General features: G+C 45.6%; 1 protein-coding gene across 1 annotated transcript in view; it reads right to left on the bottom strand.

The window, feature by feature from the left end:
* Positions 1 to 19681, bottom strand: part of LOC137366907 (uncharacterized) — a 160217-nt gene that overhangs the window by 13353 nt on the left and 127183 nt on the right. The window contains exons 6-12 of the mRNA XM_068028462.1: positions 16238 to 16314; positions 15979 to 16143; positions 8227 to 8359; positions 7998 to 8074; positions 7742 to 7903; positions 7243 to 7338; positions 6138 to 6197 (exon numbers count right to left, since the gene is read on the bottom strand). Of these exons, the coding sequence (XP_067884563.1) occupies positions 6138 to 6197; positions 7243 to 7338; positions 7742 to 7903; positions 7998 to 8074; positions 8227 to 8359; positions 15979 to 16143; positions 16238 to 16314 (770 nt within the window). The remainder of the gene's footprint in view (positions 1 to 6137; positions 6198 to 7242; positions 7339 to 7741; positions 7904 to 7997; positions 8075 to 8226; positions 8360 to 15978; positions 16144 to 16237; positions 16315 to 19681) is intronic.

Here is a 19681-nt window from a genome sequence, read left to right as displayed (position 1 = left end):
AGTTGCACAGGCATGGAGCTGTCACAGTGACGATGGGCTCAACGGGCTCTTTCTGTGCTGTAACCAGTCTCTGATTCCATGATTCTGCGATGATGACCCCACAAGACAGGTACCTGAGCTTCCAGAGCCCGCTGGGGTGGAGGATGAAACCTCAGTAGATTCTCGAGTCGATTGTTCCTCGGATTCCTGAGTTTGGGAAGTCACGGGTTCTGTAATAAAGGGAGGGAGACATTGCCAAGTGAGACATGGAGAAAAACACAACAGGTCAACAGGATGGTGCTCGTGTCAGGAGAATGACAGATAACAATCTATATAAAACCATTATCTTCCATCCTGTTCAATATATTGCTGCGTCACACTCCCCTCAGTCACTGTATCACACTCACCTCAGTCACTGTATCACGCACACGCCAGTCGCTGTATCTCACTCCCCTCAGTCGCTGTCTCAGACTCTCCTCAGTCGCTGTATTACACTCCCCTCAGTCACTGCATCACACGCCCCTCAGTCACTGCATCACACTCTCAGTCACTGTATCACACTCCTCTCAGTCACTGTATCCCACTCCCCACAGTCACACTATCACACAACCCTCAGTCGCTGCATCCCACTCCCCTCAGTGACTGTATCATACTCCCCTCAGTCACTTTATCACAGTACCCTCAATCACTATGTCCCACTGCCCACAGTCACTATATCCAACTCCCCTCAGTCACGATGTCCCATTCCCCTCAGTCACTGCATCCCTCTCCCCTCACTCACTATATCCCACTGCCCACAGTCACTATATCCCTCTCCCCTCAGTCATTACATCCCTCACCCCTCAGACAGTACATCCCACTCCCCTCGGTCATTATATCCCACTGCCCTCTGTCATTTCCCCACACTCCATCAGTAAGAGACTGGATGGGTCACTGAGACTGAGCACGTCAGGTATCACACTATGTGTGTCTATAATATGATTCCAGTTTATTTGGGTCAGATCTGTTCTCACTCTACTGAGATTGGTTCTCCCTCAATGAATTATCTTTCCTCCGGATTTCTCATTGTCCTTTTCCATTGCCAACCTAAACCACATGATATGATGGTCACTGTCCCCTAAATGTTCCCCGACTGACCCATAATTCACTTATCCAACCACATTTCCCAGAACCAGATCCAGCAATGCCTCCTTCCTCGTTGGACTGGAAACAAACTGACGGAGGGAATCCTTCTGGACACACTCTAGAAATTCTTGTCCCTCTCTGCCCTTTACACTATTACTATCCCAGTCTATATTCAGATAACTAAAGCCCAACGATATATCTACACTTTAACTCTTGCACTTCTTGGTTGCTCCATGCAAATCTGTTCCTCTATATCTTTCCCACTACTTGTTGGCCTATAGAATACACCCAGAAAGGTAATGGTATTTCTTTCCTTGTTTCATTCTAATCTGATGGATTCTATCCTTGGTTCCTCTCCGACATCATCTCTTTCCAGCACTGTAATGTTCCTCTTTATCAATACTGATACCCCTCCTCCTTTCCTTCCATCCCTCCCTTTCCTGAGCACATTGTAGTCAGGAATATTCACTACCAGGTCCTGCCCCTCTTAGAGCCCAGACTCTGTTATTGCCACAACATCATATTTCCACATGGCTATCTGCGCCTGCAGCTCAACAACCTTTTTTACCACTCTCCGTGCATTCATATATACACACACATTGAACTGAAATTACAGCTCATCACCTTCCCTCTTACACTGTCCCTGTCTAATACGTTACTCTTTTCTACTCCAGTGTTATCTGTTCCTCCTAATTCTCTGTGCATCTGTGTTTTGATCTGTAATATTGCTCGGACCCCTGTTTTCCCTGATGTATATTAATGACATAGACTGGGGTGTACATGCCACAATTTCAAAATTTGCAGATGACACAAAACCTGGAAGTATTGTAAACTGTGAGGAGGATAGTGATAGACGTCAGGAGGTTATAGACAGGCTGGTGGGATTGGCAGACAGTGGCAGATGAAACTTAACGCAGAGAATTGTGAAGTGATTCATTTTGGTCGGACGAACGAGGAGAGGCAATAGAAAATAAAGGATACAATTGTAAAGGGGGTGCAGGGGCAGAGGGACCTGGGCGTACGTGTGCACAAATCATTGAAGGTGGCAAGACAGGTCCAGAGAGCGGTTAATACATTCGGAAGGATGTGAAGGTATTCGAGAGGGTGCGGAAATGATTTACGAGAATGGTTCCCAGGATGAGGGACGTCAGTTACATGGATAAATTGGAGAATCTGGGGCTCTTGTTCCTGGAGAAGAGAAGATTAAGAGGAGATTTGATCGAGGTGTTCAAAATCACGAGGGATGTGGACAGAGTAGACAGGGAGAAATTGTTCCCATTGGTGGGAGGATCCAGAACCAGAGGACACCAGCTTTAAGTGAGTGGCAGAAGTAGCAACAGAGACAGGAAAACCTTTTCACACAGCGAGTGGTTAGGATCTGGAATGCACTGTCTGAGAGTGTGCTGGAGGCAGGTTTAATTGAGGCTTTCAAAAGGGAATTGGATAATTATCATCGGAGAAACAATCTGCAGGGAGATGGGGAAATGGCAGGAGTGGGAGTAGGTGAGTTGCTCAGGCAGAGAGCTGGCACAGTGACGATGGGCAGAACGGCCTCTTTCTGTGCTGTAACCAGTTTATGATTCCATGATTCTGCGATGATCACCCCACAAGGCAGGTACCTGAGCTTCCAGAGCCCGCTGGGATAGAGGATGGACCCTCAGTGGATTCTGCAGTCGATTGTTCCTCGTATTCCTGAGATTGGGAAGTCACGGGTTCTGTAATAAAGGGAGGCAGACATTGCAGAGTGAGACATGGAGAAAAACACAACAGGTCAGCAGGATGGTACTAGTGTCAGGAGAATGTCAGATACCAGTCTTTATAAAACCAAAATCGTCCATCCTGTTCACCACATTACTGTATCACACTCCCTTCAGTCACTGTATCACATTCCCCTCAGTCACTGTGTCACACTCCCTTCAGTCACTGTATCACACTCCCCTCAGTCTCTGTTTCACACTCCCTTCCTTCACTCTATCCCACTCTCCTCAGTCACTGTATCCCACTCTCCTCAGTCACTGTATCCCACTCCGCTCAGTCAATACATCCCACTCCCTTCAGTCACTACATCCCTCTCCCCTCAGTCACTATATCCCACTGCCCTCATTCACTACGTCTCACTCCCCTCAGTGACAACATCCCACTCCCCTCGGTCACTGCATCCCTCTCCTCTCAGTCACTGGATACCACTCCCCTCAGTCATTACAACCCACTCCCCTCAGTCACTATGTCCGTCTCCCTCAGTCACTACATCCCTCTCCCCTCAGTCACTACTGCCCACTCTCCTCAGTCACTAAATCCCACTCCCCTAAGTCAATAAATCCCACTGCCCTCAGTCACTCCGTCCCACCCACCTCAGTGACTACATCCCACTGGCCTCAGTCACTGCAACCCACTCCCTTCAGTCACTATGTCCCTCTGCCCTCAGTCACTGTATTCCACTCCCCACAGTCACTGTATCACATTCTCCTCAGTCTCTGTATCACACTCCCCTCAGTCACTGTATCACATTCTCCTCAGTCTCTGTATCACATTCTCCTCAGTCTCTGTATCACACTCCCCTCAGTCACTGTATCACACTTCCCTCAGTCACTGTATCACACTCCCCTCAGTCCCTGCATCCCACTCCCCTCAGTTACCACATCCCACTCCACTCAGTCAATACATCCCACTCCCTTCAGTCACTAAATTGTACTCCCCTGAGTCACTAAATCGCACTTCCCTCAGTTACTACGTCCCACCCCCCTCAGTCACTACATCCCACTGCCCTCAGTCACTGCATCCATCTCCCTTCAGTCACTATATCCCACTGCCTTCAGTCGCTATGTTCCACTGCCCTCAGTCACTATATCCCACTCCCCTCGGTAACTGCATCCCTCTCCCCTCAGTCACTACATCCGTCTCCCCTCAGTCACTACATCCCACTCCCCTCAGTCACTATGTCCCAATGCCCTCAGTCACTACATCACTCTCCCCTCAGTCACTGAATCCCACTCCCCTCAGTCAATACATCCCACTCCCCTCAGTCACTATGTCCCACTGCCCTCAGTCACTACATCACTCTCCCCTCAGTCACTGAATCCCACTCCCCTCAATAAATACATCACACTCCCCTCAGTCAATACATCCCACTGCCCTCAGTCACTATATCCCACTGCCCTCTATCATTGCCCCACACTCCAGTAAGAGACTGGATGGGTCTCTGAGACTGAGCACTTCAGGCGTCACAGTGTGTGCGTCTATAATATGATCCCAGTTTATTTGAGCCAGATCTGTTCTCATTCTATTGAGATTGGTTCTCCCTCAATGAATTATCTTTCATCCGGATTTCTCTTTGTCCTTTTCCATTGTCAACCTAAACCACATGATATGATGGTCACTGCCCCCTAAATGTTCCCGACTGACCCTTAATTCACTTGTCCAACCTCATTTCCCAGAACCAGATCCAGCAATGCCTCCTTCCTCGTTGGACTGGAAACAAACTGACGTCGGGAATTGTCCTGGACACACTCTAGAAACTCTTGTCCCTCTCTGTCCTTTACACTATTACTATCCCAGTCTATATTCAGATAATTAAAGCCCAAAGATATATCTACACTTTAACTCTTGCACCTCTTGGGTGCTCTATGTAAATCTGTTCCTCTATATCTTTCCCACTAGTTGTTGGCCTATAGAATATACCCAGCAATGTCATGGTATTTCTTTCGTTGTTTCACTCTAATCTGATGGATTCTATCCTTGGTTCGTCTCCGACATCATCTCTTTCCAGCATTGTAATGTTCCCCTTAATCAATACTGATACCCCTCCTCCATTCCTTCCTTCCCTTTCTTTCCTGAACAGCTTGTAGTCAGGAATATTCACTACCCAGTCCTGCCCCTCTTAGAGCCAGGACTCTGTTATTGCCACAACAACATATTTCCACATGGCTATCTGCGTCTGCAGCTCACCAACCTTATTTACCACTCTCTGCGCATTCATGTACACACACACTAATCTGAATTTGCAGCTTATCACCATCCCTCTTACACTGTCTTACATCCCCGCCCAATATGTTGGTCTTTTCTTTTCCAGTGTTATCTGTCCCTCCTAATTCTCTGTGCATCTGTATTTTGTTCTCTAATATTATGCGGACACCTGTTTCTCTTGATGTATATTAATGACATAGACTGGGGCGGACAGGCCACAATTTCAAAATCTGTAGAAGACACAAAGCATGGAAGTATTGTGAACTGTGAGGAGGATAGTGATAGACGTCAGGAGGTCATAGACAGGCTGGGGGGATGGGCAGACAGTGGCAGATGAAATTTAACGCAGAAAATTGAGAGGTGATTCATTTTGGTCGGCCGAACCAGAGGCAATATAAAATGAAGGATACAATTCCAAAGGAAGTGCAGGGGCAGAGGGCCTTGGGGGTACATGTGCACAAATCATTGAAGGCTGCAAGACAGGTCGAGAGAGCGGTTCATACGTTCAGAAGGATGTTAAGCTATTCGAGAGGGTGCGGAAATGATTTACGAGAATGGTTCCCGGGATAAGGGACGTCAGTTCCATGGATTGATCAGAGAAGCTGGGGCTGTTCTCCCTGGAGAAGCGAAGATTAAGAGGAGATTTGATCAAGGTGTTCAAAATCACGAGGGATCTGGACAGAGTAGACAGGGAGAAACTGTTCCCATTGGTGGGAGGATCCAGAACCAGAGGACACCGGTTTTAGGTGAGTGGTAAAAGTAGCAAAAGAGACAGGAAAACCTTTTCACACAGCGAGTGGTTAGGGTCTGGAATGCACTGCCTGAGAGTGTGCTTGAGGCAGGTTCAATTGAGGCTTTCAAAAGGGAATTGGATAATTATCAGAGGAGAAACAATCTGCAGGGCGACGGGGAAATGGCAGGAGTTGCTCTGGCAGAGAGCTGGCACGGTGACGAGTGGCTGATTGGCTTCTTTCTGTGCTGTAACCAGTCTATGATTCCATGATTCTGCGATGATAACCCCACAAGGCAGATACCTGAGCTTCCAGAGCCCGCTGGGGTAGAGGATGGACCCTCAGTGGATTCTGCAGTCGATTGTTCCTCGGATTCCTGAGTTTTGGACATCACGGATTCTGTAATAAAGGGAGGGAGACATTGAAGAGTGAGACATGGTGAAACTCACAACAGGTTAACTGGATGGTACTTGTGTCAGGAGAATGTCAGATAGCAGTCTTTATAAAACCATAATCTTCCATCCTGTTCGCGATATCACTGTATCACACTCCCCTCATTCACTGTATCACAGTCCCCTCAGTCACTGCATCACACTCCCCTCAGTCACTGTATCACACTCCCATCACTCACTGTAGCCCACTTCCCTCAGTCACTGAATCCCACTCTGCTCAGTCACTGAATCCTACTACCCTCAGTCACTACATCCCACTCCCTTCAGTCACTACATCCCTCAGTCAATACATGGGGCGGCACTGTGGCACAGTGGTTAGCACCGCAGACTCACAAGTCCATCAACCCGGGCTCAGTTCTGGGTACTGTCTGTGTGGAGTTTGCAAGTTCACCCCGGGACCACGTGGGTTTCCGCTGGGTGCTGCAGTTTCCTCCCACAGCCTAAGACTTGCAGGTTGATAGGCAAATTGGCCATTGTAAATTGCCCCGAGTGTAAGTAGGTGGTCGGAAAATGATGGGGATGTGGTAGGGAATATGGGGTTAATGTAGGATTAGTATAAAATGGGTTGTTGGTCAGCACAGACTTGGTGGGCTGAAGGGCCTGTTTCAGTGCTGCGTCTCGAAATAACAAATAAAATGTCTCGCCTCTCAGTCAATACATACCACATCCCTCAGTCGCAATGTCGCTCTCCCCTCAGTCACCACATTCCACTTCTCTCAGTCACTGCACCACTCTCCCCTCCGTCTCTACATTCCATCTCCCTCAGTCTCAACATCCCACTCCCCTCTGTCAATACATCCCACCTCCCTCAGTCACTCTGTATTAATTGCCTCTGTCACGACATCCCACTCATCTCAGTCACGGCGTCCCTCTCCCCTCATTCACTGCATCCCACTCCCTCAGTAAGAGAATGGATGATTCCCAGGACTGATCCGTTATGGAGTCACATTGTGTGAAGACTTTGTTTCGAATGGACCCCACAAGGGGGATACCTGATGTTCCAGACACCGCTGGGGTAGACGATGATCCTCTAGCGGATTCTCGAGTTGATTGTTCCTCGGGTTCCTCAGTTGCGACAGTCTCTGGATCTGTAATAAAGGAAGAGGGCAGAGTGGAGAAAACCCGAAGAGCTCATGTGTTTAGTACTCGAGTCCAGACAGTGCCAAATTTTCATCTTTATCAAACCCTCGACGATCCAATCCTACTCCTCGTGAACATTGCTTCCTGGAGAGGGAGTGTGAGGTGCCCAGCACTGCAGTGGGGACCTGACGTGAGCCATGAACACTGCAGGGATCAGAGTGCCTGATAGACAGGGACAGCAGAGTTTGGTTCAGTTCCCTAGAGTTTCAGTGAAGTACACTTTGTGTTTCAGATCCTTTATTCACTGTGTCCCTGACAATAAGGAGGGGAGCGAGTAAACTGTCTCATTTCTGTGGGTGACACGGGACATCCCAGAATCGCCCTCTGGATGACATAGAAGCAGCAACGTACCAGTACAATAAGCAATGCAGTAAAATAACGACTTCAACTCATAAACGAAGTAACTGCTGCAGTTTTTGATCCTAATCTCATGGGTCCAGTAGCAGTGATTTCCACCCCAGTTAAAACAAACCGTCCTCGTTACGACCCCCTGTCCCACACTGGGATGGGAACCTGAAATGAGAGTTTATAAATATTGAAGAATGTAACTGATGTGAACAGTGCTGGACAGTGAATATAAATCTGATATGATAAAGCCTAACAATACCTTGTAACCAGCCTGGGCTTGCTGTGGAGCAGTGATACACTGGTACGCTAGTTTCTGGAATCTTCCATCCACCAGAACTGAAACAACAATCACAGAGTCAGCCACTGATCTGACGGTAATTATTAACTGTTCGAGAGACTGGTACCGGTAGAGAATACCAGAAACTGGGGACAATTCCTCACTCCTCTCTTATTGACTAGTTTATCCTGAACTTGTTCCTTTACATTACCTTTTAAATCTGTACCATCCGAAGTGAAGACCATCATCACACTTCCACTGAGTTTCAGTAGAATCGATGCTCCTCCAGGGCTGGTCCAGGACTGTGTGATGTACACACGGGTCAGTGAGTGCGGAGTCTGTGACTGAGTGACAGAAAGATGTTTAATGTTAATATGTGATATTACATCTGAACTGGGAAACGTTTGAAATGTAATAGGTTTTGAGCAGGTGAAAGTGGGAAGGATGTGAAGAAGAACCAAAGGAAAGGTCTGTGATAGGATCGAGTGCAGGTGAGAATAAATTACAAAATATCAGATGGTGCAAGGCTATATCGAGTGTCCAGTCAAAAGATCAAACACGATCGGGACCCATTTATCCTCACCTTTCACCCCACCAGCCTTCTTAATCAATGGAACATCCTCCCCCAATTCAGTAACCTCCAACTTGATGGCACCAAACACATCCCCCCTCCCGTTTCTGCATTCCAAAGGGCCCATTCCCTCCGAGACTCCCTGCTTCACATCTCAGTCTCTGTCAACAGCCTTCCCCTTTCTGAATGCAGAATTCCATGCAAGCAGAGGAGATTCAGCACTTTTACCTCCTCTCTCTCCATATTGTTCAGGCCACAAAAATCCCTTCCATTACTTTGGACTTCCTTTAATTTAGTCTTGTTTTGACCAAGGCGGTGGTAATGCACTGTTAATTTAGTCCTGCTACTCCACAGGTCACAACATATTGTTAAAAGTTCCCACCAGCCAGAAAGTAGCCAAATTAAACACGCTATTTGTCCCCCAGAATAAAACACACCAAACCAGGTTTCTTGAATGAATAAAAATCAACTATTTATTAATATACCAAGTCTTAAACAATAATGAGATAATTGCGTGTGAAAGGACACCCGTGTCTCACTGCACCTCCCCTTTCCCAACCTATCACCGTTCAGATAATAATCTGCCTTTCTGTTTTTGCCACCAACTTCTCATTCTTCCTAACATTCATGCACACACACATACATTCAAAAAGTTAACTGGGGAGATTTACAGCTGTTTCTTCAGAATAAAAAGGAGAAAATAAAGTGATTGAGTTTATTCCATTCTGATAGGATGCTTCCAGTATGGTGAGCTGTCCCAGAGTCAAATAGCCAGATGCCACTCGAAGTCTCTCCAGGCGAGTTTGTTGAGCAGTCTATGATGGATAGGCGTTCAAAGCAATTTGTCTGCAGCAGGCGTCACACAGGTCTTTCAGAAAAGGGTGCAGCAACACGTGCACTTGGGTTTTGAAGTATCAGTCCAGCAATGGATTCTTTCTTGCGATTTCAGGATCTCCCAAAACACAGGGTGCATCAGGAATCGCTCTTGAGGCAGGGATTCATCATAGAAATATAGAAAGCTGGAGCAGGAGTAGTCCATTCAGCCCTTCGAGGCTGCACCGCCATTTAATACGATCATGGCTGATTATCCAAATCAGTAGTCTGTTCCCGCTTTCTCCCCATATTCCTTGATTCCTTTAGCCCGAAGTACTATATCTAGCTCTTTTTTGAATATATTTAATGATTTGGCCTCAACTGCTTTCTGTGGCAGAGAATTCCTCAGGTCACCACCCTCCACATCTCATTCCTAAATGGGTTTGCCCTTTATCCTTAGACTGTGACCCCTGGTCCTGGACTCCCCCCGCCATTGGGAACATCCTTCCTGCATCTAGTCTGTACAGTCCTGTTAGAATTTTGTAGGCTTCTATTGATACCCCCTCTCGTTCTTCTAAACTCTAGTGAATACAAGCCTAATCGACCTAATCTCTCTTTCTACGTCAGTCCTGCCATCCCAGGAATCATTCTGGTGAACCTTCGCTGCACTCCCTTATAGCAAGAACATCCTTCCCAAGATAAGGGGACCAAAACTGGATAAAATACTCCGGATGTGGTCTCACCATGGCACTGTATAACTGCAGCAATACATCCTTGCTCCTGTACACGAATCCTCTCGCTGTGAAGGCCAACATACCATTTGTCTTCTTAACTGCCTGCTGCACCTGCATGCTTACTTTCAGCGACTGGTGCACTAGGACACCCAGGTCTCGCTGCACCTCCCCCTTTCCCAGTCTATCACCGTTCAGATAATAATCTGCATTTCTGTTTTTGACACCAAAGTGGATAACCTCACATTTATCCACATTATACTGCATCTGCCATTATTTGCCCACTGACTCAACCTGTCCAAATCTGCTCACATCATCCTCACAGCTCGTACTCCCACCCAGCTCTGTGTCATCTGCAAACTTGGATATAGTGCATTTAATTCCCTCATCTATATAATTAATATATATTGTGAATAGCTGGGATCTCCAGAGACTAGAGGCAATAGGAATCTACCACCTTTTGAATGCAATGGCTTCCTTTCATCAAAATAGTCTTCCTCCACAGATAGTAACAACTCCTCTTTTCCTGGGTCATATATACCCAAAAACCTCATGATTTCACGCTTAGTTTTAGGGATAGGGAACTCCACTAATGCTTGCACATTTGCAGTTCTTGGCAGCACAACTACTATATGTCCAAGGTCGGTCACTCATACTTTGCGAATTCACTTTTTGCCAGACTTACCACCAAATCAGCGGCTTTTAATTTTTTAAACAGCGTTTTAAGTGTTCCTTCCTAGGGTTACTGTATGGTTACTGTAATGGCATTTCTCAGCACTGATAAACACCATCTGGTGTGACAAAAGCTGACATTTCTTTTGCTCGAGGTGTCAAAGGAACTTGGTAGTATCCCTTTAACTGATCTATCTTTATAAGAAATATGGCACTGCCCATTCTGTCAATACAGTCTTCGAAGTTAGGATTGGGTAGAAGTCTGCCTTTGTTACTGCACTGACTTTTCTGTAGTCTATGCAAAGTCTGATCGACCCATTAGGTTTCGGCACTAATACCATTGGTGAACTCCAGCTGCTTTGACTAGATTCAAGTAAGTTGTTCTCCAACATGTATTAGATTTTAGATTAGAGATACAGCACTGAAACAGGCCCTTCGGCCCACCGAGTCTGTGCCGAACATCAACCACCCATTTATATGAATCCTATATTCCTACCAAACATCCCCACCTGTCCCTATATTTCCCTACCACCTACCTATACTAGTGACAATTTATAATGGCCAATTTACCTATCAACCTGCAAGTCTTTTGGCTTGTGGGAGGAAACCGGAGCACCCGGAGAAAACCCACGCAGACACAGGGAGAACTTGCAAACTCCACACAGGCAGTACCCGGAATTGAACCCGGGTCCCTGGAGCTGTGAGGCTGCGGTGCTAACCACTGCGCCACTGTGCTGTTTTTACTTAGGCCTGTTTGCCTGGACTTACGCAGTATGGATACTGTTTTAAAGGAACTGATGAGCATCCACATCATCTGTGGCTAAGGTTATATATCCTGGCTTATCCCTACAGACTCTTTTAAATGTTGTGAGTAGCCTCGTTGTTCTGCATGTAAGTACGAAAGCATGTTGTCCAATTTTCGTAGACATTCTGTATTATCTAACCGGATAGTAGGAGGTTCAATCTGAGAATTCTCGAGGCCTCCTTCTGCCTCATCGTCTCTATTCTTTTCCTTCTCAACATTCCCCATTACCTGACATATCTGTACTCTTACAGGAGAAAGAGGTCTAGGGTTCCCTATTAACCTTCACCTTGACTTTCTGTAACAGGTTTACTTTTAAAAAAACACTATGTTTTCAGCTCCCCCTTGGTGAATAATTTTTCACTGCTTTCCAATTATAAGGCAAATAAACCTGCACAACAGGTTTTCTCAGCTTTAAAGAAGAAAAGTGAAATTGTATTAAACTGAAACTTAACCTCTAATTCGGTTAATGCCATGGGATACTGGACGCGCCCATACTAACACACACATGCAATACCCACATGCAGAGAGAGACAGAAAGAGAGTGAATAAAGTGGAAAAGTTTGAGGCAAAATCTGAAGAAGTTTTTTGTGTTATGGTTCTGCGAGCTCACTGTAGAGTCCTTGATTGTTGGCAGGTCTTGCTTTTTGTTGGGGCCAAGTATTCTTCTTAAACCTTGTTCGCTGTAGGAGACTTTTCTCTCTTGTCGTTCATGCATCTTCAGTGGATTTGGAGTTCTGTGAGAAAGAGATGGGAGCAGGCAGACAGGAGAGGCTGTGGCAAGCCAGCCAGGAGCGATCTTCTCACACCAGTGGCAAACGGACATGCTCGCTGAGTTCAAACTGGTTGTACAATTCAGAAAAATCCCGGTTGCCAAGCTGGTTAGTCATGTGATTAATTGATCTGACCACGTCTTGGATTGCAGCAGCCTCTGGAATGCTCCTCTTACACACAATACCTGGTGATCAAGGACCATTGTGGGTTGAATGTGTTAGGGAATGGCCCTTTGTCCTTCCAATCACCACCTGTTAATATGCAAATGTCTTTTCCAGGCACGGCCGATCTGCTGAACAAGTCCTTTCTTCACTCCAGTAACAGTTTAAAATCAATGTTCATGACAACATTAATGTGCCTCATTTATAGCAGGTGGGGGCCTAGGATGACAACTGGTTTATCCTCCTCCCTGTGATAATTTTGTTTTCATATATTGATATGACACAAGCCCTTTTTCTGGTGGTCACGGATGTCAATCAAGCAATTTACCTTAATTATTATTTTGACCACTTTATACAGATCACTGAACCGAGCTTTTAATACTTCGCCCTGCAATGGTAATAATATTAATATTTCAGCCCTGGGTTGAAAATTTCGGATCTAAACGTTTTGTCGTATTGGCTTGGGATGCTTTAAGGTGTTCCTGAGCCACATTGCAAGATCTGTGAGCTTTTCCCAGAACACAGATACATGGTCTAGTATTGAAGATTCATCCCTTCACTCTGAGAACCTGTCTTTGATGTGTTTTAGAGGATCTCTTATTTCATGTCCATAAACCAATTCGAAAAGGCTGAAATCTGTAGACCCATTTGGTGAATCTCTCCTGGCAAATTAAAGTAATCCAAATCATGGCGAATTCATGACAGTATGCTCGAATTATTGTTTGGAGAGTTTGATGGTACCTTTCTGGAGCTCCCTGTGTCTGTGGGTGATATGCTGAAGATTTTAACTGTTTGATGTCCAAATTAACCATGACTTCTTGAAATATCTTCGACATGAAATTAGAACCTTGATTCGATTGAACTTCAAGTTGTAATCCATATCTCGTAAAGAATTGGGTTAACTTTCCTACTACTACTTTAGGAGTAATTGTCCTCAAGGGAATGGCCTCTTGGATTGAGTAGCCATATCCATGATAGTAAGTATATATTGCTGTCCTGATTTTGTTTTTGGCAATGGCCCTACAAAATCTACCAATACCCTACTCAATAACTGATAGGGGAATTAGGAGTGCCGGTTTTATGATAGGTTACAGTTTTCCCACCATTTGTCACGTCTGGCATGTCCTAAAAAACTGTCTTACGTCCTTTTCAAGGCCTGACCAGTAGTAATGTTGCCTTTTTTGTGATTTGGTCTTGCAGATGCCATGTGTCATGCTCGTAAAATGTCTTTTGCCAACCCTAATAATTCCTGGCGATATTTAGGTGGCACCACTACCTTTTGAACAACCTTCCAGTTTTCCACAAGTCCATGAGGTGGTCTCCATTTCCTCCTAAGAACCCTGTCTTCAGCATAATAGCCTTCTGGAACTCATTTTGTCTCTGATTCTGTCAGAGCCGACTCTGTTATTCCATGTAACTCTGGATCAGCTTGCTGTGCTGCCTTTATAGATGATTTGTTAAACATCTCAGTTGAATTATCTAAATCCCCAAGGAAAGTTTCAGATACCCAGCTATCTGTTTGTGGTGCCAATGTTATCTCCGACAATGGAACTTGCTCGGGTTACTACTCACGCAGGAAATATTCCTAGAACTTGTTCCTGTAATTGATATGTTTCTCTAACTTCACATGGTTTCCCTTTGACTATGGAAGAAGCTGATATTCCTTCTCCGGCCAAACCATTCCCCAGGGGTAGGTCAATTCCGTCTCCCAGCAATCTATGGACAAGTACGACAGTTACCTTCCCCAACATTAGCTTGCACCCCAGGTGCACATGATACAACGGAAGGGTATATGCTCCCCGCCAATACCATTAACTAAAGCTTTAGCATTCAGTGCGCTCTCTGGTGGAAAGGTTATACCATCCCCCAGCAAAAGAGTTTGGGTTGCTCCTGTAACCCGAAGTATAACGATAGGTTTGCCTTCCTCACTTGAGGGGTATAGAGTTGCTTTTCCTTCAGACAAGTATTTATAATAACTTCCAGGTACCTATTCTCAACCCCCACACTCACTTTTTTTTGCATCTGCTTTTTACAGCTGCCGTTAAAGCTACAGCCTGCTCTGCTGTACTCTCAGTCCGAGCCCCTGTCTCTGCATTAGCTTTGTTTACCCCAACAAGTCCTTTGGGTTTACATCGCAACTTCCAGCATTCTAAGCGAAGCTGTCCCACCCTGTGGCAATGATAACACTTCGGCTTGTGGACTTCACTCCTACCCTCAGCACCTTCCTTTCTGGCCTGAAGAGGGGATCCTGGGGCGTTACCAGCTGTTCCTTCTTGTCCCCGAATACTTCCTCCCTTTCACTCTTGCACCCTCTATGCTTCTCGGGTCTGTGGTGCTGACAGACAAAGGGTATTAGCTTATTCACAAGCTGAAAATCATCAGCACTTTCCACTGTTTGCCTGGCTTTTAAAACTTTCAGGTTATCTACATGAGTTCTCACGACTGGAGTGAGTGAACATTAAATTCTTCCAGGAGAATTAGTTCACTTAGGTTCTCATACGTGGCTTCTATCTTTACTGCCCGTATCCAATGATACAAATTAATTTTCTTTGCCCTATAAAATTTTATATAAGTCTGCCCAGCCAATCTCTGGAGGTAACAAAACTTCTGTCAGGAAGCTCCAGGGACTAACTCAGACGCATCGAGAATAGCATTTTTTGTCATCTCATAACCTGCAGAAGCCTCTTCAGGAAACATGGCATAAAGCTCATGAGCTCTGCCCATTAACCTGTTTTGCACAAGCAGTATCCAGCTTTCCTTTGGCCATTTCATTCGTTTGGCTATTTAAAAAAAAATGCCTCTACTTCCCTTTCCTCAAACTTAGGGAGAGCTTGTATAAATTTAAACAGCTTTTCACTGGGTCCTGCGCTGGATTAAGATTCTTCCTGGCCATAATGTTCCCTTGAGTCAAGACTACCCTCTTGTACTCGTTCCATCTCTCTTAATTTGAATTCCCTTCCTCTCTTTCACTTTCTCTCTGAAATGCTCTATTATATCTCACACTCCTGCTTTCCCTATTCATGTTTTCGTACTCTTCTCACGATCAATGGGCACGGGAAAGGGAGCATACAGGTACAGCCCTGCACCCTGGAACCTTCACGATCCATGGGCACCGGAGAGGGAGTTTGGTGTGCAAAGATCTCTCCCTGTTCCTGCTCCAGCTCCAGTCCATCAGGACCCTGCTGCTATGTCCGACACTCATCTGAGAACCTAAAGTACAATCCTGACGGAAAAATCCCGAGACATTCCAGCCCTCTCTCCAGACAGCATCATCTGATTCAGTTCCCGAGAGCTTCAGTGAAAAGTTCACATTGTGCTACAGATCCTTTATTCACTGTGTCCCTTACAATAAGGAGAGCAAGTCAACAGTCTTATTTCTGTGGGTGACACGGGACATACTAGAATCACCCAACTGGGCCATATAGAAACAGCAATCTACCTGTACAATAAGCAGCGTCACAGCCGGGTGGAGGCTTCAGCTCATAAACGAAATAACTGCTGCAGTTTTTGATGCTTATCTCCTGTGTCCAATGGCAGCGATTTTCATTCCAGTTAAAACAAATGGTCCCCATTACTTCCCCTTGTCCCACACTGGGATGGGAACCTGAAATGAGAGTTTATAAATATTGAAGAATGTAACCGATGTGAGCAGTGCTGGACAGTGAATGTAAATCTGATATGATAAAATCTGACAATACCCTGTAACCAGCCTGTGCCATATGTGGAGCACTGGCGCGCTGGAACAACAGTCTCTGGAATCTTCCATCCACCAGAACTGCAACAACAATCACAGAGTCAGTCCCTGAACGGATGGTAATTATTAACTGTTAGAGAGACTGGTAGCGGCAGAGAGTACCAGAAACTGGGGCAAATCACTTACTCCTCCCTATTGATCATTTCACCTGAAATTACACCTGTAATCACAGAATCACAGAATCGTTACAATGCAGAAGGAGGCCATTCGGCCTATCGTGTCCGCACAGGCTCTCTGAATGAACAATTTGTTCTGTTCCATCCCGCCTTCTCCCCGTAACCCTGCACATTCTTCCTTTCCATATAACTGTCTAATTCCCTTTTGAATACTTCAATTGAACCTGCCTCCACCACTTCCCAGGTAGCCCATTCCAGACCTTAACCACTCGCTACGTGAAAAGGTTTTTTGTCTCTTACCAAATACTTTAAATCTGTGCCCTCTCGTTCTCGATCCTTTCACGAGTGGGAACAGTTTCACTGTATCTACTCTGTCCAGACCCCTCATGATTTTGAGTGCCTCCACCAAATCACCCCTCAGCCTTCTTTTCCCTCAGGGCAAAAGTCCTAACTTCTCCAATCTATCTTCATAACTGAAGTTTCTCATCCCTGGAACCATTCTTGTGAATTTTTTCCATACTCTCTCCAATGCCCCCGCGTCTTTCCCAAATTGCGGTGCCCAGAATTGGACGCAATATTCCAGCTGAGACCAAACTAGTGTCTTATGCATGTTCAACTTAACCTCCTTGCTCTTGTACTCTAAGCCCCTGTTCATAAAGCCCAGGATTCTGCAGGCTTTATTTAACCACGCTCTCAACCTGTCTCGCCAACTTCATTGATTTATGCACATATACACCCAGGTCCCTCTGCTTATGCACCCCCTTTAGAATTGTACCCTTCATTTTTCATTGTATCTCCATGTTTCTCCTACTAAAATGAATCTTCGCTGCATTGAACTTCATGTGCCACTTGTCCCCCATTCCACCTATCTATGCCCTTTTGAAGTTCTACACTATCCTCCTCATATTTCACGATCCTTCCAAGTTTCGTATCACCCACAAATATTGAAATGGTGCCCTGCACACCAAGGTCTAAGTCTTTAGTATATAGCAAGGAAAGCAAGGGTCCAATACTGATCCCTGGGGAACTTCACGACAAACCTTCCTCCAGCCTGAAAAACAATCATTAATCACTAATCATAATAGAAAATGCAGGAAATACTCAGTAGATCTGGCAGCATCTGTGGAGAGAAAGCAGAGTTAATGTTTCAGGTCAAAGAACAAAGAACAAATAAAAGTACAGCACAGGAACAGGCCCATCGGCCCTCCAAGCCTGCGCCAATCCAGATCCTCCATCTAAACATGTCGCCTATTTTCTAAGGGTCTGTATCTCTTTGCTTCCTGCCCATTCATGTATCTGTCTAGATACATCTTTAAAGATGCTATCGTGCCCGCGTCTACCACCTCCGCTGGCAACGCATTCCAGGCACCCACCACTCTCTGCGTAAAGAACGTTCCACGCATTTTCCTTCCTAAACTTTTCCTCTCTCACTTTGAACTCGTGACCCCTAGTAATTGAGTCCCCCACGCTGGGAAAAAGCTTCTTGCTATCCATCCTGTCTATACCTCTCATGCTTTTGTACACCTCAATCAGGTCCCCCCTCAACCTCCGTCTTTCAAATGAAAATAATCCTAATCTACTCAACCTCTCTTCATAGCTTGCGCCCTCTATACCAGGCAACATCCTGGTGAACCTCCTCTGCACCCTCTCCAAAGCATCTACATCCTTTTGGTAATGTGGCGACCAGATCTGCACGCAGTATTCCAAATGTGGCCGAACCAAAGTCTTATACAACTGTAACATGACCTGCCAATCCTTGTACTCAATACCCTGTCCGATGAAGGAAAGCATGCCGTATGCCTTCTTGACCACTCTATTGACCTGCGTTGCCACCTTCAGGGACCAATGGACCTGAACACCCAAATCTCTCTGTACATCAATTTTCCCCAGGACTTTTCCATTTACTGTATAGTTCACTCTTGAAATGGATCTTCCAAAATGCATCACCTCGCATTTGCCCTGATTGAACTCCATCTGCCATTTCTCTGCCCAACTCTCCAATCTATCTATATTCTGCTGTATTCTCTGACAGTCCCCTTCACTATCTGCTACTCCACCAATCTTAGTGTCGTCTGCAAACTTGCTAATCAGACCACCTATACTTTCCTCCAAATCATTTATGTATATCACAAACAACAGTGGTCCCAGCACGGATCCCTGTGGAACACCACTGGTCACACGTCTCCATTTTGAGAAACTCCCTTCCACTGCTACTCTCTGTCTCCTGTTGCCCAGCCAGTTCTTTATCCATCTAGCTAGTACACCCTGGACCCCATGCGACGTCACGTTCTCCATCAGCCTACCATGGGGAACCTTATCAAACGCCTTACTGAAGTCCATGTATATGACATCGACAGCCCTTCCCTCATCAATCAACTTTGTCACTTCCTCAAAGAATTCTATTAAGTTGGTAAGACATGATCTTCCCTGCACAAAACCATGTTGCCTATCACTGATAAGACCATTTTCTTCCAGATGGGAATAGATCCTATCCCTCAGTATCTTCTCCAGCAGCTTCCCTACCACTGACTTCAGGCTCACCGGCCTATAATTACCTGGATTATCCCTGCTACCCTTCTTAAACAAGGGGACAACATTAGCAGTTCCCCTGTCCTCTGGGACCTCACCTGTGTTTAAGGATGCTGCAAAGATATCTGTTAAGGCCCCAGCTATTTCCTCTCTCGCTTCCCTCACTAACCTGGGATAGATCCTATACGGACCTGGGGACTTGTCCACCTTAATGCCTTTTAGAATACCCAACACTTCCACCCTCCTTATACCAACTTGACCTAGAGTAATTAAACATCTGTCCCTAACATCAACATCTGTCATGTCCCTCTCCTCGGTGAATACCGATGCAAAGTACTCGTTTAGAATCTCACCCATTTTCTCTGACTCCACGCATAACTTTCCTGCTTTGTCCTTGAGTGGACCAATCCTTTCTCTAGTTACCCTCTTGCTCCTTATATATGAATAAAAGGCTTTGGGATTTTCCTTAACCCTGCTTGCTAAAGATATTTCATGACCCCTTTTAGCCCTCTTAATTCCTCGTTTCAGATTGGTCCTACATTCCCGATATTCTTTCAAAGCTTCGTCTTTCTTCAGCCTCCTAGACCTTATGGATGCTTCCTTTTTCCTCTTAGCTAGTCTCACAATTTCACCTGTCATCCATGGTTCCCTAATCTTGCCATTTCTATCCCTCATTTTCACAGGAACATGTCTCTCCTGCACGCTAATCAACCTCCCTTTAAAAGACTCCCACATATCAAGTG

The sequence above is a fragment of the Heterodontus francisci genome, unplaced genomic scaffold, assembly GCF_036365525.1.
Source record: "Heterodontus francisci isolate sHetFra1 unplaced genomic scaffold, sHetFra1.hap1 HAP1_SCAFFOLD_500, whole genome shotgun sequence".
NCBI classification, from domain to species: Eukaryota; Metazoa; Chordata; class Chondrichthyes; order Heterodontiformes; family Heterodontidae; genus Heterodontus; species Heterodontus francisci.
This window is presented reverse-complemented; position numbering and strand designations above follow the sequence as displayed.